The 16,388-nt window shown below is 43.4% G+C and overlaps 1 protein-coding gene across 2 annotated transcripts in view; it reads right to left on the bottom strand.

Moving 5' to 3' along the window:
• Positions 1 to 16,388, bottom strand: part of LOC122782745 (peroxidasin) — a 46,135-nt gene that overhangs the window by 13,513 nt on the left and 16,234 nt on the right. The window contains exons 4-14 of one of the 2 annotated variants that reach the window (XM_044047244.1): positions 15,687 to 15,758; positions 13,748 to 13,819; positions 12,584 to 12,655; positions 11,411 to 11,580; positions 9,040 to 9,157; positions 8,740 to 8,909; positions 7,195 to 7,467; positions 6,488 to 6,763; positions 3,808 to 3,920; positions 3,333 to 3,489; positions 1,983 to 2,091 (exon numbers count right to left, since the gene is read on the bottom strand). In XM_044047244.1, coding sequence (XP_043903179.1) covers positions 1,983 to 2,091; positions 3,333 to 3,489; positions 3,808 to 3,920; positions 6,488 to 6,763; positions 7,195 to 7,467; positions 8,740 to 8,909; positions 9,040 to 9,157; positions 11,411 to 11,580; positions 12,584 to 12,655; positions 13,748 to 13,819; positions 15,687 to 15,758 — 1,602 coding nt within the window. The remainder of the gene's footprint in view (positions 1 to 1,982; positions 2,092 to 3,332; positions 3,490 to 3,807; positions 3,921 to 6,487; positions 6,764 to 7,194; positions 7,468 to 8,739; positions 8,910 to 9,039; positions 9,158 to 11,410; positions 11,581 to 12,583; positions 12,656 to 13,747; positions 13,820 to 15,686; positions 15,759 to 16,388) is intronic. The other variant, XM_044047245.1, reaches the window with a different exon arrangement.

Raw genomic sequence — 16,388 nt, 5'->3', positions numbered from 1 at the left:
GTGAGTGTGCGCGCCAAGAACAACACAAACGCAAAACCACAACACTCGACAGGATGGAAACACTTAGGGAGTTCTATTGAAACCACCTCCATCTATTCCAGTGACAGAGTGTAATGGAAACTTCGCTGGATAAACAGGGACTTTTCTTTATCATCCCAAACAATGATTGAGTTAACACAACAATAAAAGGAGGTCAATGATAATGAAGAGCTGATAATAACCAGGCTCAGTTACTGCCTGGAGCTTCACCCTGAGACCACGGTCTCGCCGCAGGATTCTGATCTGAAATGTCGAGTTCAGCGACATTAGCCGCAGCTCTTCTGAATTCTCCCCCGCCCCGCCCTGCCCTGCCCCGCCCCCCGAAGGCTCTGAGTCACATTTGGAACATGCGAGTCATGCACCACGTTAATGTGAAACCAGCTATTTGTATTTTAATTCCATCGCCATGAGCATGTGCATCTGGATGCAATCGTGGTGTGATGACATAATGTTGTCCCCCCCCCCCCCGCCCCCTTTTCATCTGCTCAGTTACGGTCGCTAACGAAAGATGCATTTCATTTAGTGACTCAGCGAAAACACATGTCCAACACAGAACTTGTACAGTTGTAAACTTATTTACGGTCGTTTAAGAGGCAACAGACAACTCATGTGTCCCCAGAGGTTCACGGTGACTTGGAAACAAGTGGGCGCACATAACTGTCTTCATTATGTTTTATATATATATGGATATGGAGCTTATAGAAGGGTGAATATAAACACTGGGGATCAGTTTTTACATCATAATAGAACCGGACATACACCTTGTTTCTATAAATGATACAGTCCACTGTGTTTCATGTCACACTTGTGAATACAAACCTCTATATTTGTATTTAAAACGCCTAATTTGAGTGAAAACTGATGATACACTTAATAGTAAGTGGTATTTTACATTAATATGTAAAAATATGTCATATTTAAACTGTGTTTGCTTCGTCTGACAATTTTTTAAGGAGGAATTGATGCTTTGGGGAAGCCCCGAAAGACTAAACCCTGACCTTTGGCCGTCCAAATCTAAGCTGTTCATTCTGGAGTCCAAGTAAACGTGGAAGGATTCCCTCATGAGGGTTTCTGAGATGGAACCCGAGAACTAAATGCCTTTGGAGCCGTGGCTGTCACCAACACTCGGGCATCTGGGCTTTATTTCTGATTTCGACACGAATAATGACAACATTGCACAGAAACGTCCAGCAGGATAAAAAATACAAAAACTCCAGCCATGACTTAACACACTAACTCAAAAAGAAAGGTGGTGATTCCAGTTAACTACTGTTGTTCACTTTGTGTCTGCATGTACTTTTGTATTAGATCAGTGTTTTTATGTCTTTGTGTCATACTTTGAAAGATTTGGCTCTACATTCAACAATGACATGATATTTATCTTAGGATTCAGGTCAGTGATCTACTTCTGATGGTTTTTGAGGCTATAAAACATTAAATACATCCATATATACCGATATTCTCTGCCCCAAACAAGATTTCTGTTTTAAGTCTAGCAAGAAACGAGAGAGAGAGAGAACAGAGGAGAAGATGGAGGAAGAAAACTCAGTCACTACTGCAGGAGAAGCTATGAGTGAAAGAGACTGAAGACGAGCCAGACGTCAAACATTTACTGTTTCCAACCGCTTCTTTTATTCCCAGCCTTTTACTTGAGCTGTATTAAATTACCTATGCACGCAGAATGAAAGTTTGATTCATTTTTCAGACATATTATCTCTTGAAAATGTCTGGTTTATCTATTCAAAATAATACTCTACTCATAGTATTTGATGTTACAGCCTGTAACTCACAGAAATGGCTGTAAAAATAGTCAGAAATGTTATAATTATTCACACATTTCTTCTTGTCGTGGTTCACATTTTTACAGATTGTGTTGTGATCTGAAAACAAAAGAAAACTCAGCAGCTACCAAGAGAGAGGAGTGTGATTTTCTCCCATCTTACCCATCAAAGAGACGTCTCCTCGTGGACTCAATGGCGCTGTCCACGGTGCGGATGGCCTGCTCTATGGATGTGCTCACGAAGGTGTCTCCCTCTCTGCTCACTGCAGGAACTGTGCACACAGACAGACGGAGAGTGAGAGTGCGACCTCAGAAATAAACCTTTCATGTTTTTCATGAACATAACTGACAGAATTCTAAATGATGTGCTTCTGTTTATTCAAGTTCAAATAAAATGCCAATGGAACAATAATTTCGATACGTTTACACACACACACGAGGTTCGGAATCCGCAAGAACACTGGTTATTATATAAAACCTGCCTAACGGTCCTTATTCAGCTTCCCTCCCGGAGCTGGAGTGAACACATTTCTGGCACACGCCTTCATCTCGGTGTGCCACTGAAAACAGTGAAGAGTAAGAGAGTCCAATAACTCGCGAGCACACTGACACAGCTTATGGTTCAGCAGCAGAGTGCTGCAGTCGGACCTGAGAAACCTCAGCAGGAAACATCAAACTCACACAGGGAAGAGCTGATCGGAATCTGAGAGCGCTGCAGCCCAGCGTGACTCAACTACTGACTGACTTGGACCAACTTGGACAATATATGTATAATACATATACATATATATATATATATATATATATATATATATGTATATGTATGTATATATACACATATATATACATATATATATATGTGTATATATATGTATATATACACATATATATATATATATGTGTATATATATGTATATATACACATATATATATATATATATACATATATATGTGTATATATGTATATATACACATATATATACATATATACATATATATATATATATACATATATATATATATGTATATACTGTACTGACAATAAATGTGTTGGCTGAGAGCTTCAGCGATGAAGCAAGTGAGAGGAACAATTCCCCCAAAAGTGAGTATTTTAATAATCTGTGTTAAAAGCCGTGTTTCTCAGTCCGGGTCCTGACCCACTTGCCCTCCGTGTTTTAGATGTTTCCCTGCTCCAACACACCTGCTTCTAATGAGAGCAGAGATTGGCGACGAGCTGGACGTTTCAATCCGGTGCGTTGGAGCAGCGAAACATCAGAAACATGCGTGGCAGCGGCTCCAGGATCGAGAAACACTGATCTAGAGATAAGACTCCTCCCCTTAACCCCGATTTCCATCAGGCAAATGTATTTACTCTGCAGTAAACACATGCGACACATTAATGTGTGACAAATATGACATCACATGATATCAAATGACAGCTGGTGTTAAAAATCCAGCAGACGGACGATGATTTCGTCAGAATATTGGGTGCAGGTGACGTCAGTTTTCTTACCTGTGACAGTGAGCACCATGCTAGCAACCTGGTAGCCGATGGGGTTGCGAGCGACACACTCGTAGCGCCCAGCATCAGCAGTGCCCACGTCTTTCACCTCCAGGTAACCGTCAGAGCTGATGTGGAACTTGCCACTTTCCGTCACCTGCACTCCATCCTGGGACAAAGAAGGTCGGAGGAAAAACAAATGATGGGATGATGGGGGGAGGGGTCAAATTACCAGTGATTAGGTATAATGTCAGACCAGCTGGAACAGCTTAGAAATAATAATCACCAAAGGTCATTCTCATTATTTGCTTCAATATGTAAAAGAAAATAGAAATCGTGTAAGCGCGCACACACATTTCCTGACCCCTGCCCCATTCTCCTTCTCTGTTCTCGTTCCCAAATGTCAACACTTGTCTGACCCCGTGACCTCTGCAGTGATGAGGTGACGCGTGACCTTATCGAGCAAACGGGAGCTGGAGCATCTAACCTTGTTCCAGGTGAGGACAGGCTGCGGCTGGCCCTGAGCGCTGCAGGGGATCTGGACGTCCTGACCAGACTCAACCGTCAGGTCCCTTGGAGCATTTGTGAAAACAGGCGTTACTGAATGAGTTAAAACATACACACACAAACACACACACATGTTAATGATCAGTGGTGTACATGTAAAAAAAAAATCAAGTTTGCAATCTATCATAGCAGCAACATTATAAGACTTATCATGGTTTGTACACACACACACACACTCACAGTGTTTGTGTTACACTGCAGTGGCTATTCCTCTTCCCTCTATTACAGGGAAACAACTCAGAGCCACAGTGGAGTTCAAAGAGAGACGAATGCATCGACTGTGTTTAAAACTTCACGTCACAGAGAAAAAGAATATAACATTTCTGTCACGTTTCCAACGACGATTCTTTCTTTTTTTATGTCGGGTTAGCAGCGACTCGTCCTCGCGGATGTGATGCACAGAGAAGAAAACAGCTGTCTTTCATTTGTGCTCAGAGACTGAGAAAGTCTGCAATCACTCACTATACTCTGACTGCACAACACACACACACACACACACACACGCTGGTCTCATTATTCCTGCAGGGGGACATTCACTGACATAATGCATTCCTCAGCCCTTCACCCAAACCTTCACCATCACAACTAAAATGCCTCAGCCCAGCCCCTGACGCTGCGTTCACACTACTCTGTATCATTGTCTGTTATTATGGTCACTGGGGCGGACCGGCTTTAATATTGAGTCATAAATTCTTGACTCAATCAGACCATTCCCTTTGTAATCTGTAATCTGTAATCTGTAATCTGTAAAACGTGACGCGACGCCGCGGAAAAGGAAGAGCTCGCGACTGATTTCCCCGAAACAAAAACTCTCTCTTGTGATTATTTGGTCATTTTTACATCATTATTCTCACTCTAATTAAAAAAAACAACACACATTCATGTGTGATATTTGTGCAGCTCTGTGAGAGATGAAGACGTAGAATAAGATGTGTAATAATAATTCATCTGAAATGAAGTTGAACACGTATTGCGTCTCTGTTGCAGTACGCTGTGTTGCGATGTTCGGCCCTCACGCAGACGGGACAGACACAGCCATAAACATCGAAATTTCAGTTTAAAAGTGGGTGATTAGTGAGCAGAGGAGATAATCCGAGGATTACATTAGTCTTGAATCCTCAGTGGGAGTGGGAGTCCTCATTAGGATGTAAAAACAAGCATGAACACACGGCATTTCCTTGTGTTGTGTTGTTTAAGCTTGAGGAGCATTTGGTGGGAGTGGGCAGACGTTTGACCACCCCCCCACACACACACACACTGTTTAAATTCCAGTGCGTTTCCCATGAGCCACCTGGTCCTGGGAAAATCCCACCAGATGTAGTAGAAGTGGAGCGGGAGGCAGTTTCATAGTAGTCTCACACTAATGACGTGCCTTTAAATCAAAGTTGAACTTTCTAAAGCCCAGGGTTCAGACAGCGTGTGCCACTCACGTATGTCAACACGGCGACATCAAAAGATCAAATTACAGTCGAGCAGAAACGTGTGGACCGTGGAAATGACTTCCTGTCGTGTTAACGCACGCTTTCACTTTCTTCTCACGTCTTCACATCTTCATCTGCACTTCGGCGCTCTTACGTAGCATCAGGCGGTGAGCCTACGACCGTGGGCTCAGGTGGGACTTGGACCGTGTGGGGCCATGATGCAACATGTACTTTGAGTCATGTTAACAGCCATTACTACATGGAAAAACATGGTGTCATATCAGGATTACAGACTGCCATGCTTTCCTGTGCCAAGCCTGTAATTTCAGTTGTGTGCGCGCACACACACACATTGTCCTTCCATAGTTGTGAGGACACTCGTTGACATCATGCTTTCCCAAACCCTTTATCTTCACAAACTAACTCCTTATCCAATATTATACACAGTGACAGTAAAGCATCCACACGCGTGCACGGACCTGCACACATACAGCTGCCTGTCTGTCAGTGTATACGCGCATTGTAACCGTTTAATAGCCGACTCTTACACGTAAAAGACAAATGAGCTGTGAACGAGGGGCACAGCAGCACCACTCCCCTCCAATTAACATTTTACCACCTAACACTCCCCTGCTCTCCACAAACATGCCGTGTTTGTGAGGCCGACTATTTAACTCCCAATACTTCAGCGGAAAGAACTCCCTCTGTATCGTCTCATAATATCCAAAACGTGTCGTCATTCCACAACGAATTTCATTTAGGAGTTAATCTCATCAGAGTCAATGAGCCAACATGGATGCAACATGCGGTTTGACTGACATGTGACAGTGCTCGTGATCAGCTGTCTCCAGTGTACGGAGAGTCACAACCAGAGAAGAGTGTATGTGTGTATGTGTATGTGTTGTTTTGGTGCGTCTTTAATGAATAACAAATGTATGTTGTGCAGAAATTTGCTCTTCACTCTTCACTGAGAGACAATAAAGCCTAAAAAACTAATAAAATGAACAGAAATGTGTAATTACACTGCCTGTTAAAACAGATTTAAATTAATTTGGCCTTTACTAGCTGTTGATTAGAATCTGTCAGGGTCTAATCTAATGTTTAATTCATTTGGCAAACTGTCAGTCAAGAGACTTTACGCTGACCAGCATGACCGTGCGCAGACATTTACGCGCTCACCTCTCTGCTGGATGCTGAGCTGAACAGCCGTCTGCACCGTCCCCACAGGGCTGACCGCCTGACACTCGTACTGGCCCTCGTCGTGGGCCGCTACCCGGGTGATGCGCAGGGTCCCGGACGACAGGACCACGTGACGCCGGTCCAGGGGCAGCGGGCTGCCCCCTCTCGTCCAGGCGATCACCGGCTGTGGGTGGCCGCTCGCCTCGCAGGGGAAGTCCACCGTGTGACCCTCCAGAACCGACTGGTCCTGTGGCGTGACTGTAAACTGTGGGATGGCTGTGGGAGGAAGAAGCAAATAAACAAGTGAGCTCTGGCTGCAGGACTTACAGCACAGGGGAATAAGCTGATCAGACAGAAAAATGTTCACATGAGTGACAGATTTAAACATCTGTTTGGAACAATGACAAATGCAAGGGGGTATCTGTGGGTAATCACAACAGTGACAATTAAAACAATTGCCTTGTTATTAAGTATAAGTACATTCATTAAAACTGCAGTACACATGTACACAAAAAGTCACAACAGATCCACACAACATTCTGCACACAGAAGTTATTCCTTTACAAAGTTTCAAATGTGAATTCTAATGCTGGAAAAAACACCCTGAACTCCAGCAGTTAGTTATCAGGAATTAAAGGAATTCAATGTTTGTGTGAGCCGAGAAGAGAAAACAGAAATACACTGACAGTCTAACTCCTGATGCCCACCTTGTACAATGATAAAAGCTGTTGCGTGTATGGTATCAATATTATTGGAGGCAAAACAGGTATACTGTCCCGCATCAGCCTGGACCACCTGCTGGATATAAAGCCCTCCAGAGGGGGTGATGTTGATGCGAGTGTCGCTGGGCAGAGGCGTGCGGTCGCCTTTAGTCCAGGAGATCCGAGGCTGTGGCTGACCTGTGGCGCTGCACTCCAGAGTAACACTTTCCCCCACCAGCACCTCCGTGCTCAGGGGCTGGATCACAAAACTTGGCCGTGCTGGAGAGAAGAGGAGGAGGAGGAGGAGGAGGGATAAATGGATTAGGTCAGAGGTGTAAACATTTTTCTTTCACAGGATTAGGTAACTGGTCATGTCCCTCAATAAATACTGGGCGCTAAACGACAGCTGCTGGAAAACATGTTTGCTTTTGAAAAGGTCAGTTGATGCATGAAGATGGTCTTTGTACATTATTATGCAAACACCACTTTGGCTACTGTTAAAACAACTTCCTCTCTGTGTCACAAACTGAGGTCAAGTCCTGTCCATATTTGGCCAGTGATTACAGTCGGGGGAGACGTGTACACAGCGAGGGGTTCTGGCGTTTACAGTCACACAGAGACAGGAAATGCTCAACATCTGCTCGGAGAAGAAAAAAAAAAAACCCCTCCCTTAACAAGGACTGGTCACCGGGGCCGTCCGTCACCTTAGCGATGACCCTTGGGTCATCTAAAGACGGCCGTGCTAATCTCCCATGGCGGCAGCTATTTGCACGATGACGAACGGAGGTGTGAGCGCTGTGTTCACGGAGCACAGAGGGAGGAGAGGAAGAGCGACAGAGGCAGAGGAGGATTCACATGAAAGCCAGCGGGCTCTGCTCCCAGTTCATTATGACCCTCTTGACCTTTGACGAGTAAATCACTTTGATTAGAAAGAACAATTCTTACATGAAAATAAATAATAATAATCTTTAGATAGATCAAGCATTTAACCAGAATAAACATGCACAGAGTTGTTTGACTCAAATAGTATAAGAAAGCATCACTTCTGCCAATTATTGTAAAGATAATTCTGAATTTCAATTCTTTTCATTTGTATTTTTCCATTAAAAATGGACCTAGATGCTGTTCTTTAAACAACACTTGTGTTTCTTGTTTCCAGGAGGACATTTCATTTACTGCCTCATCATCCAGAATTCTTTTAACTCAAACCAGGAAGTCCTGATCAAATGTTTCCATGAACACGGACCGGACCAGATGATTTGATTTTCGCATGTTTACATCAAGCATTTTTATTCCAATCAGGCTTTTGTTTTTATGAAAGTAAAGATTTAGTCCCATCGAAGTGCAAATGTCTCACACAACACGACTGCTGCTTCCTGACAAACATAAACATTATTGGCCCTGAGCTGAGCGCCACTTCCTGTCTGCAACTTCAGTCTTTGATGTGAACGATTTGTCTCCTTTTAATTCACATTGGTGTTGATATTGCTGCTGTTTTATCATGTAACGATGTCTTGAAATGAATGGAGAGAGTTAAACGCAGCCACTCACAGGGGGCACCGAAATATCTCAGTGTGACCTGTGAAGTCTTGACCTCCCCGGCCACGTTTTTGGCCATGCACTGGTACACGCCCTCGTCCGTCTCTCTGGTGTCTTGGATCATCAACGTCCCGTCCTCCAGCAGGTTCAGACGACTGTCGTCGCGCATGTTTAGAGCATTACTGCCGGCAGAGAAACACAGCAACTGATCAAATGTACGGAGTGTTTGTCTGTAACTCTCAAAGTGAAACGTCAGAACTGTCAGAAGTGACTGTTGGCGCCTGTTACGTCAATCTTTAAACTGTGTCGTACTTGTTCCTGAGCCAGATGATCTGTGGTTTAGGGTTGCCTTCAGCCCTGCAGGTGAAGTAGACCGTGTTCCCCGATGTTACGTCCACATCCTGGGGCTCCGACGTGATCCTGGGTATCTCTGGAGAAGGAGATCAGACGGAGATGGAGAATTATACGCCGATGACTGTGCTGCCATGAAAAGCAGTGTTTCCATGTAAACCTGAGCATTTCCTCTTTTATTTTAACCCATAAACGCACATAACGTCACACTTGGAATGAGCATTAATCAGATTAAGATGTGGAGTTATCTGATATTAGTGGATATTATGGAAATATGCCTGCATTTTTTTTATCAGAATATCACATCTGATTTGAGACTTGGCAGCAGCGGACATAAACTCGCTGAGATTATAAACGTAACATGCCCCGTAACATGGATTACACATACATGCATATTAGTGCTGTGGACCAAAACACTGAAATCAACTTGTGCAGGGAGGTGGCTCGGTGTCTTATGGAGGATGGCTGTTATGACAGCTGTTCAACTGTTCAGTGTGTGTGTGTGTGTGTGTGTGGGGCAGCGGGGGATTTATTGTGGCTTCAACCGTATTTTTTTATAATGCAGACATTCTTTCCTCGCTGCCTTGCTATGCAGACGGACGAAGAGGAGGGGGGGGTTGCACGGAGCATGAATGGGCACGTCGGGGGCCGTGAAATTAGCTGTAGCGGTTTGAATGTGGTAGAGTTACACTCGACTACAGCGTTCACCACATTAGAGAGAAAGACATGTATAGACATAAATAGAAATGTGCACCGGAAACCGAAGCACCTAACAATCATGAAACCTACAAGAAAGCTGTGATCATCTTACATTAATGAGTGACACTGGATTCTAGTTTACACAGAAGATTTCTCACATCTGAAAACCACTTCAATCATCTTCCTTTTCACAGCCAAGGTGAAGAAGGTGGAGGAGGCCTTTTCCAAATGTTCTTCCATTAAGGTAAATGATCTAATACCAAAATAAGTGGTAATTATTCTTTTCATCTTTCATAAGATGTTCAGCCATCACAAGTGTCTCAGAGATACACTGAGCTTCTGCTAGAACCAGCGATACCAGAAGAACCAGCGATACCAGAGGAACCAACGATACCAGAGAAACCAGCGATACCAGAGGAATCAGCGATACCAGAGGAACCAGAGATACCAGAGGAACCAACAATACCAGAGGAACCCAGATACCAGAGGAACCAGAGATACCAGAGGAACCAGAGATACCAGAGGAACCAGAGAACCAACGATACCAGAGAACTAGAGATACCAGAGGAACCAGATACCAGCGATACCAGAGGAACCAGCGTACCAGAGGAACCAACGATACCAGAGGAACCAGAGATACCAGAGGAACCAGAGATACCAGAGGAACCCAGAGGAACCAGCGATACCAGAGGAAATCAACGATACCAGAGGAACCAGAGATACCAGAGGAACCAGAGATACCAGAGGAACCAGAGATACCAGAGGAACCAGAGGGTTGTGGCTGACATTTTATCCAGACACAGCTGGTGATGCGTGAAGGCTGAAACAGCTGGTGCCTTCAGACCTTCAGACCTGTGTGTGTGTGTGTGTGTGTGTGCATATGTAGAACTAAAATGTCAGAACGTATGGCAATGAAATGGAAACCGGAGCTGCTGCCAGTAAAACTGTGGTGAGTGAACAGCTGCATCCCTCTGGAAAAGATGACCGACTCACTGAGATGACTGAATGATTATCAGCATGGTCTCTTTATCCACGCAGGGCTAATGCTGTAAAAGACTATTTTATTTTATTGACTGTAAATGTGCTTTAGTGATATGTGCTGTGTGTAGGGTTAAGTGGTTTGTATGCAGTTAACAAACCCAAACAATGTACACATGTATACATATATATATAATATATGTATATGTATATATATATATATGTGTATATATATATATACATACATATACATATACATATACATATATATATACATATATTATATATATAGTTTTTTCACACATTACTAATGTTTTTTGAACCTGTATCTATTCAATGCAAGCTTTCACATCAGCAACACATTTTCACTGAGCCATAGTGCAGCTTTATCTCAGGATATTCCCCTGTGCAAGAAACAGTAAAAGTTTTCTTAATTCAATACCATGGATATCATAATATTTGACTAAATGTCTCAATATCAGTCCAGCAACAGCCTGTAAAACTAGGACAATGCATCACAGACACCATATCACGATACAACGCGATCCAAACTCTAAGATGATATCTCGTTTCATATCAAAATACTGATATATGGATATTTTTACAGTATTTACAGTACTGTATAACTTGACAGTTTCTGTGTGTTTTTCCATACCACAGCTGAGCTCCTCTGCAGTGAGCGTCGCCACAGATCTGCCCTGCAGGCGGCTCGGGTAGTCGCACGTTGCGGCGGCCTGGGCATTGCCTGACTCGGCGTACTGCTTCAGCAGGTCGGCCAACCACAGCAGCTCACAGTCACAGTTTAACGCGTTGGAATCCAGTCGCCTGAACACACGTTCACAACATGCACAGACAAATATACACGGAGAAGTGAGAAACAGACGTGGAGTGCATACGTGAAGCATACGGCACAGTGTGTGAGCTGTAAAGGCAGGACTGTGTGTGTGTGTGTGTGTGCAGCAGGGTTCAAAAAAACAGAAAATCTGCTCTGGCAGTAAATGAGCTAAAACTGGTCCGTCATGGCGAGGTCAGTCCAAACAGTCGGGCTCAGTGGGACCGTTTTGGAAGACGCTCTCTTCCTGTCGTGGGAAACTATCTGTCTGCCTGGCCTTGTCTTCTGGTAACGGATCCAGCGCTCGCTTCAACCACAATGTGTCCATTAACCATGACATGCCTCGCAGAATATTCAGCTGGCAGTGTTTTTCATCTGGTGAGGCTGTTTCTCAATTTCTCGTTGACAAAAGTGTCTTAAAAACAAGAGTTCTGGCTTTTGTATATGGACATATTTTTTTTTACATGCTCCAAGAGAATAAGAGCAGAGTCTGTTATCGTCATTCTTTTCTAATTCTTTCTGGTATTACTTTATTAATCCCTGCGGAGAAACATCCATCACTCTTCCCATGGCCTGTTACAGAAGCTTCCGTGCCAAATCAGAGAGGATGTTGAACACCTTCTCCCCACAGGTAGTGGGTAGCATTATAAATGGACTGTGCTCTGTGTACGTACTGTATGTTTGGTGGAGGAGAGAGTTTGAAGCCATTGTCAGACTAAGTTGGCCTTAAATTCTCACATATTAGTTCAAATGTAGACTTTTGTTAAAGGTTCCATGTAATCAAACGTCACACTGCACTCTGCAGCTGACTTCACAAGAGGAAAACCAGACCATGGAATGGACGGCGTTCTCAGTGAAGACAAAGAAGCGTGAGAACAGTGCAGTGTGGCTACGCGGCATTTAACCAACAAACAATCCCACTTGATATTGGGTGTCAGAAAAGGAAAGCAGACGTGCACTCGGACACAGCTGTTCCTCTGCAGCTCTCCCACTTACAATCGCTTCATGGCCTGAAGATGAGAGAAGGTCCCCGGGACGAGGTGGGTAATTCTGTTGTTGTGCAAAAACCTGAGAGAGAGAGAGAGACACACAGAGAGAGAGAGACACAGAGAGAGAGAGAGAAACTGTGATTTATCAGTGTCCATAAATGCATCACAAGCTAAACCTTCACAGCTGCTTTCAAAGAACACCCACAGCCTCTGGTCATGTTAGTCTATAAATGTCTTCTGAGACACAAGGAAGTGGAATTTTTAGTAAAAAAAAAATAATAATAACAATAATAATGACTGGCATCTATAAACAAATACTGATAAAAATGCATTTTGTTGATATTTTATTTGATTTTTCCGAATGGGACAAGAAATATGATCATTTTCCCAGAGCTTAACCTTTTGACCCCTGAAAAAAAAGATTTCTTTAGTTCCTTAACTCTTGATGCAGTTGTTGATATTCCAATCTCTTCCTGTAGGAAGCTGATTAACAGATAATGTTCTGTGGACATTAAATGAGCTTTGACTGCGACCGTGGAGACACTGAGTGAGCACCTGGGAATTCCCTCCCCCTCTCTCGCTCTCTCCCTCCCTCCCCCCTCTCTCTCTCTGGTTGCAGGTGTCCTTTCCTTCCATCTCCTCAGCCTAACTATGGGGGCTGGGGGAGCATGGATACTCTGGGAGAACGCTGACCCAGAACAGGGGCAAACAAATTGGAATTTAACGTGACCTTTAACCCTGACGGAGCGTTTCACAAACACAGACGACATGACATCCGCCTGCAAAGATGGAAGTTATACATATCCAGGATTAATAATCTACACATAGTACACACTACACTACACATAATCTACATACAGTTTGTTTATTACAGTAACAACATGGGAATCATTTTGTGATAGCAGCTTATTTCAAAGGAATCATTATATAATAGCTTTTTATACTGATAATGGAACATATGAGTAACACAGGGGAGAATAAATTAACATGTATAATGTGATTTTTATAAAGTTATGACACTGATGATGATGATGATCTGTATTTCTTTGAAAATAACATGTTATTACTCTATTATTATCTCCTTTATTTACCAAGCAGCTGTTTTACTGTTGGATGGACAAACTTTCCATCCTCACTAATATTTATATTTTAAAAGAGAAAATGCACTCACAGTCGTTCCAGTTTTGGGAGATGGGTGAATGATTCTGGTTCCAACGACTCAATGTTGTTGAAGTGCAGATACCTGAGGAAGAACAGAGTGTAGACACAGTACAGTAAACGCTGATTCAGGGCTCCCTGTCTGATCCCCGTTCACCTGTCTGTCTCTCTACAGCACTAACCACCTACTGCAACGTGCAGAAAAAAGCTGCAGATGAATGCAAACAGAAGGCATTCATCTGAGTTGATACACGCAGTCGTTTGAAATGTGATTGTCAAACCATTATCTCACGTACAGCTGCGCAACAACAACTGTCGAGTCATGGATTTGAGCTGAGAAGACACATCAAACCACACAAACGGAATCCTAACGATGGCTGTGTGATCAAGTTAAAGGCCTCAGCTTGTGTGTCTGCTCGCTAAAGCACAGAAAGCAACAATCAAAGCAAACAGACGCACTCACAAAAGACTAACGCAAAAAAATCTTCCCCACACACACACACACACACAAAATCACTTTTTTCTGCAAGTTGATTCTTGGCTGCGTTTTCACAGACTGCTGCACATCCAACATCATGTCTCTGGGTGTTGCCTAAAGTATGAAAGGCAATAATAGAAACACATAACAGTCCAGACAAGTGAGAGACAGAGAGCTCATTTCAGAGCCAATTCATTTGCCCCTCTGGGTCGAATGTTCTTCCATTACACTTTTAAAAATCTATTTGGAATCCGGCACAATAGTCATAAAGTTTTAATAGTTTTAACTATAAAAGAGGACGAGATGATTTTCTTTATTACATTCCCGTTTCTTCCTATAGTTAGTGCTAAACCCCGGATCATGCCGAAAGAACACGTGCATCATAAATAAACGGACGTCCATAGGTTTTTGAATGGACTTGTTTTCGTGTGACTTTCATGTGTTGAAGAGAAAAAAAAGCAAAAAACTTGTCACCCACATATAAAACCCTTCATTATTGTAGTGAAATTCAAAACAGCTGCCAGGCATGGAGCCTGCTGTTGGAATGGCTCTGACTCCATGAATTAGCCATTTGTTTTGGGTTAATCTCGCAGAGTGAAGCGCAGTAATTCACAGTCTCCTCCAACAGGAAAAGAAAAAGTCTAATTTACTCGGAAAAAAGGCTCATACCAGACAGATAAGCTGCGATAATGATGCTACGGGGCTCATTTCTGCTAACAGAGATCATCGAGAATCAAATTAGACTTGGTATTTGCTCGTGTATTTTCCTCTCTGAACTGCCAGCGTTTCATTTGATTTTTTTCTCTGCGTGTAAACGCGGCACAGAAGCGTCTCCGGGTGTTCTGAGTCACAGGAAGCAGCTGGAGTCTAATCACACAAGACTAAACAAACACAATGCAATGAACGTTTCTCACAATTAAAAGACACTTACACACAAACTGATTAACATCACATTGGAGCAGAAGAGCGGTTTCTGCAACAACAACAACAACAACAAGGTAGATGCACGTCAAGCTCCGCCCCAACGCACAAGCTCTGACTCCAGCGACTGGCAGCACAGCCCTAGACATCATGCTACAAGCGTCGCAGTGGGGAGGTGGGAGCTGGGAAGCGGGGGGGCGCATATCTGTTGTCCTGACCACAACACATGCGACTCATGCAGACGGGGATCAGCGCGACATACAAGAACGACGGGTGCACACACGGCATGCAGGTAGGATGGGGGAGGGCGTGGCAGGAGGGGGGAGTCACTGTAATGATTTAAATGACTGAAGAGAGCTGCCATGATACATCAGCTCAAACACTATCTTACCACTATAGAACCATGCAGACGTCAGTTTATAACAGTCTTTCAGTAGGGGGCGGGGGTTAGGAGAGAGAATTTTGCAGACACACACAGGGAAAGTGGGTGGAGGAGCAGTGGTGGGGGCGGGGAAGCAGGAGAAAAAGGTGGATGAGGAAGTTGGTCACTTACAGTTGCTCAAGAGAGACAAGGCCCTTAAATGCTTGTCTGTCAATTGATTGGATTTCATTCTTGTACAAATAGCTGAAAGGAGAGATAATCAGTGACATTAGTAGTACACACACACACACACACACACACACACACACACACACACACACACACACACACACACACACACACACACACACAACCACACACACAGGATCATCTGAACTCTGCCTGGTTACAGTGACGACGTGTCCTACAAGTCGGGACAGTTTTTGGAACAGCTTTAAAGAAAATCAGTCACACTCACACATAACTGAACCTTGAAGCAACACAGAGTTTTATCAACATTACAACATTCTGCTTGATTCTGGTGACACGTCCTGTTTCAATCATTCAGTCCACACTGAGTTTGAACGAGGGATGATGAAAAGGTGTAACTATGGCAACAGTGTCACTGCTTCTCCACAGAAGTCTGGACCTCTTTTTTAATCAGGGTAAACTGTGGAAGTGTTTTTCAGAACTTTTTTTATACGGGGAGACGACAAACCAACAAGACATCTGTGACGTCCTGTGCACTTTTACACTTTTACCTCTCGGAAAATAACTTTATCACCTTTTCTGTAACATCTGATATTATTTTGAAAAAGGTAAAGCAGCCATTTACGAGTGCATTTGCTGTAGGTGTTATTATTAAAACGATCTGATTATTATTCTCCTCCCAGT

The sequence above is a fragment of the Solea senegalensis genome, linkage group LG16 (assembly GCF_019176455.1).
Source record: "Solea senegalensis isolate Sse05_10M linkage group LG16, IFAPA_SoseM_1, whole genome shotgun sequence".
NCBI classification, from domain to species: Eukaryota; Metazoa; Chordata; class Actinopteri; order Pleuronectiformes; family Soleidae; genus Solea; species Solea senegalensis.
This window is presented reverse-complemented; position numbering and strand designations above follow the sequence as displayed.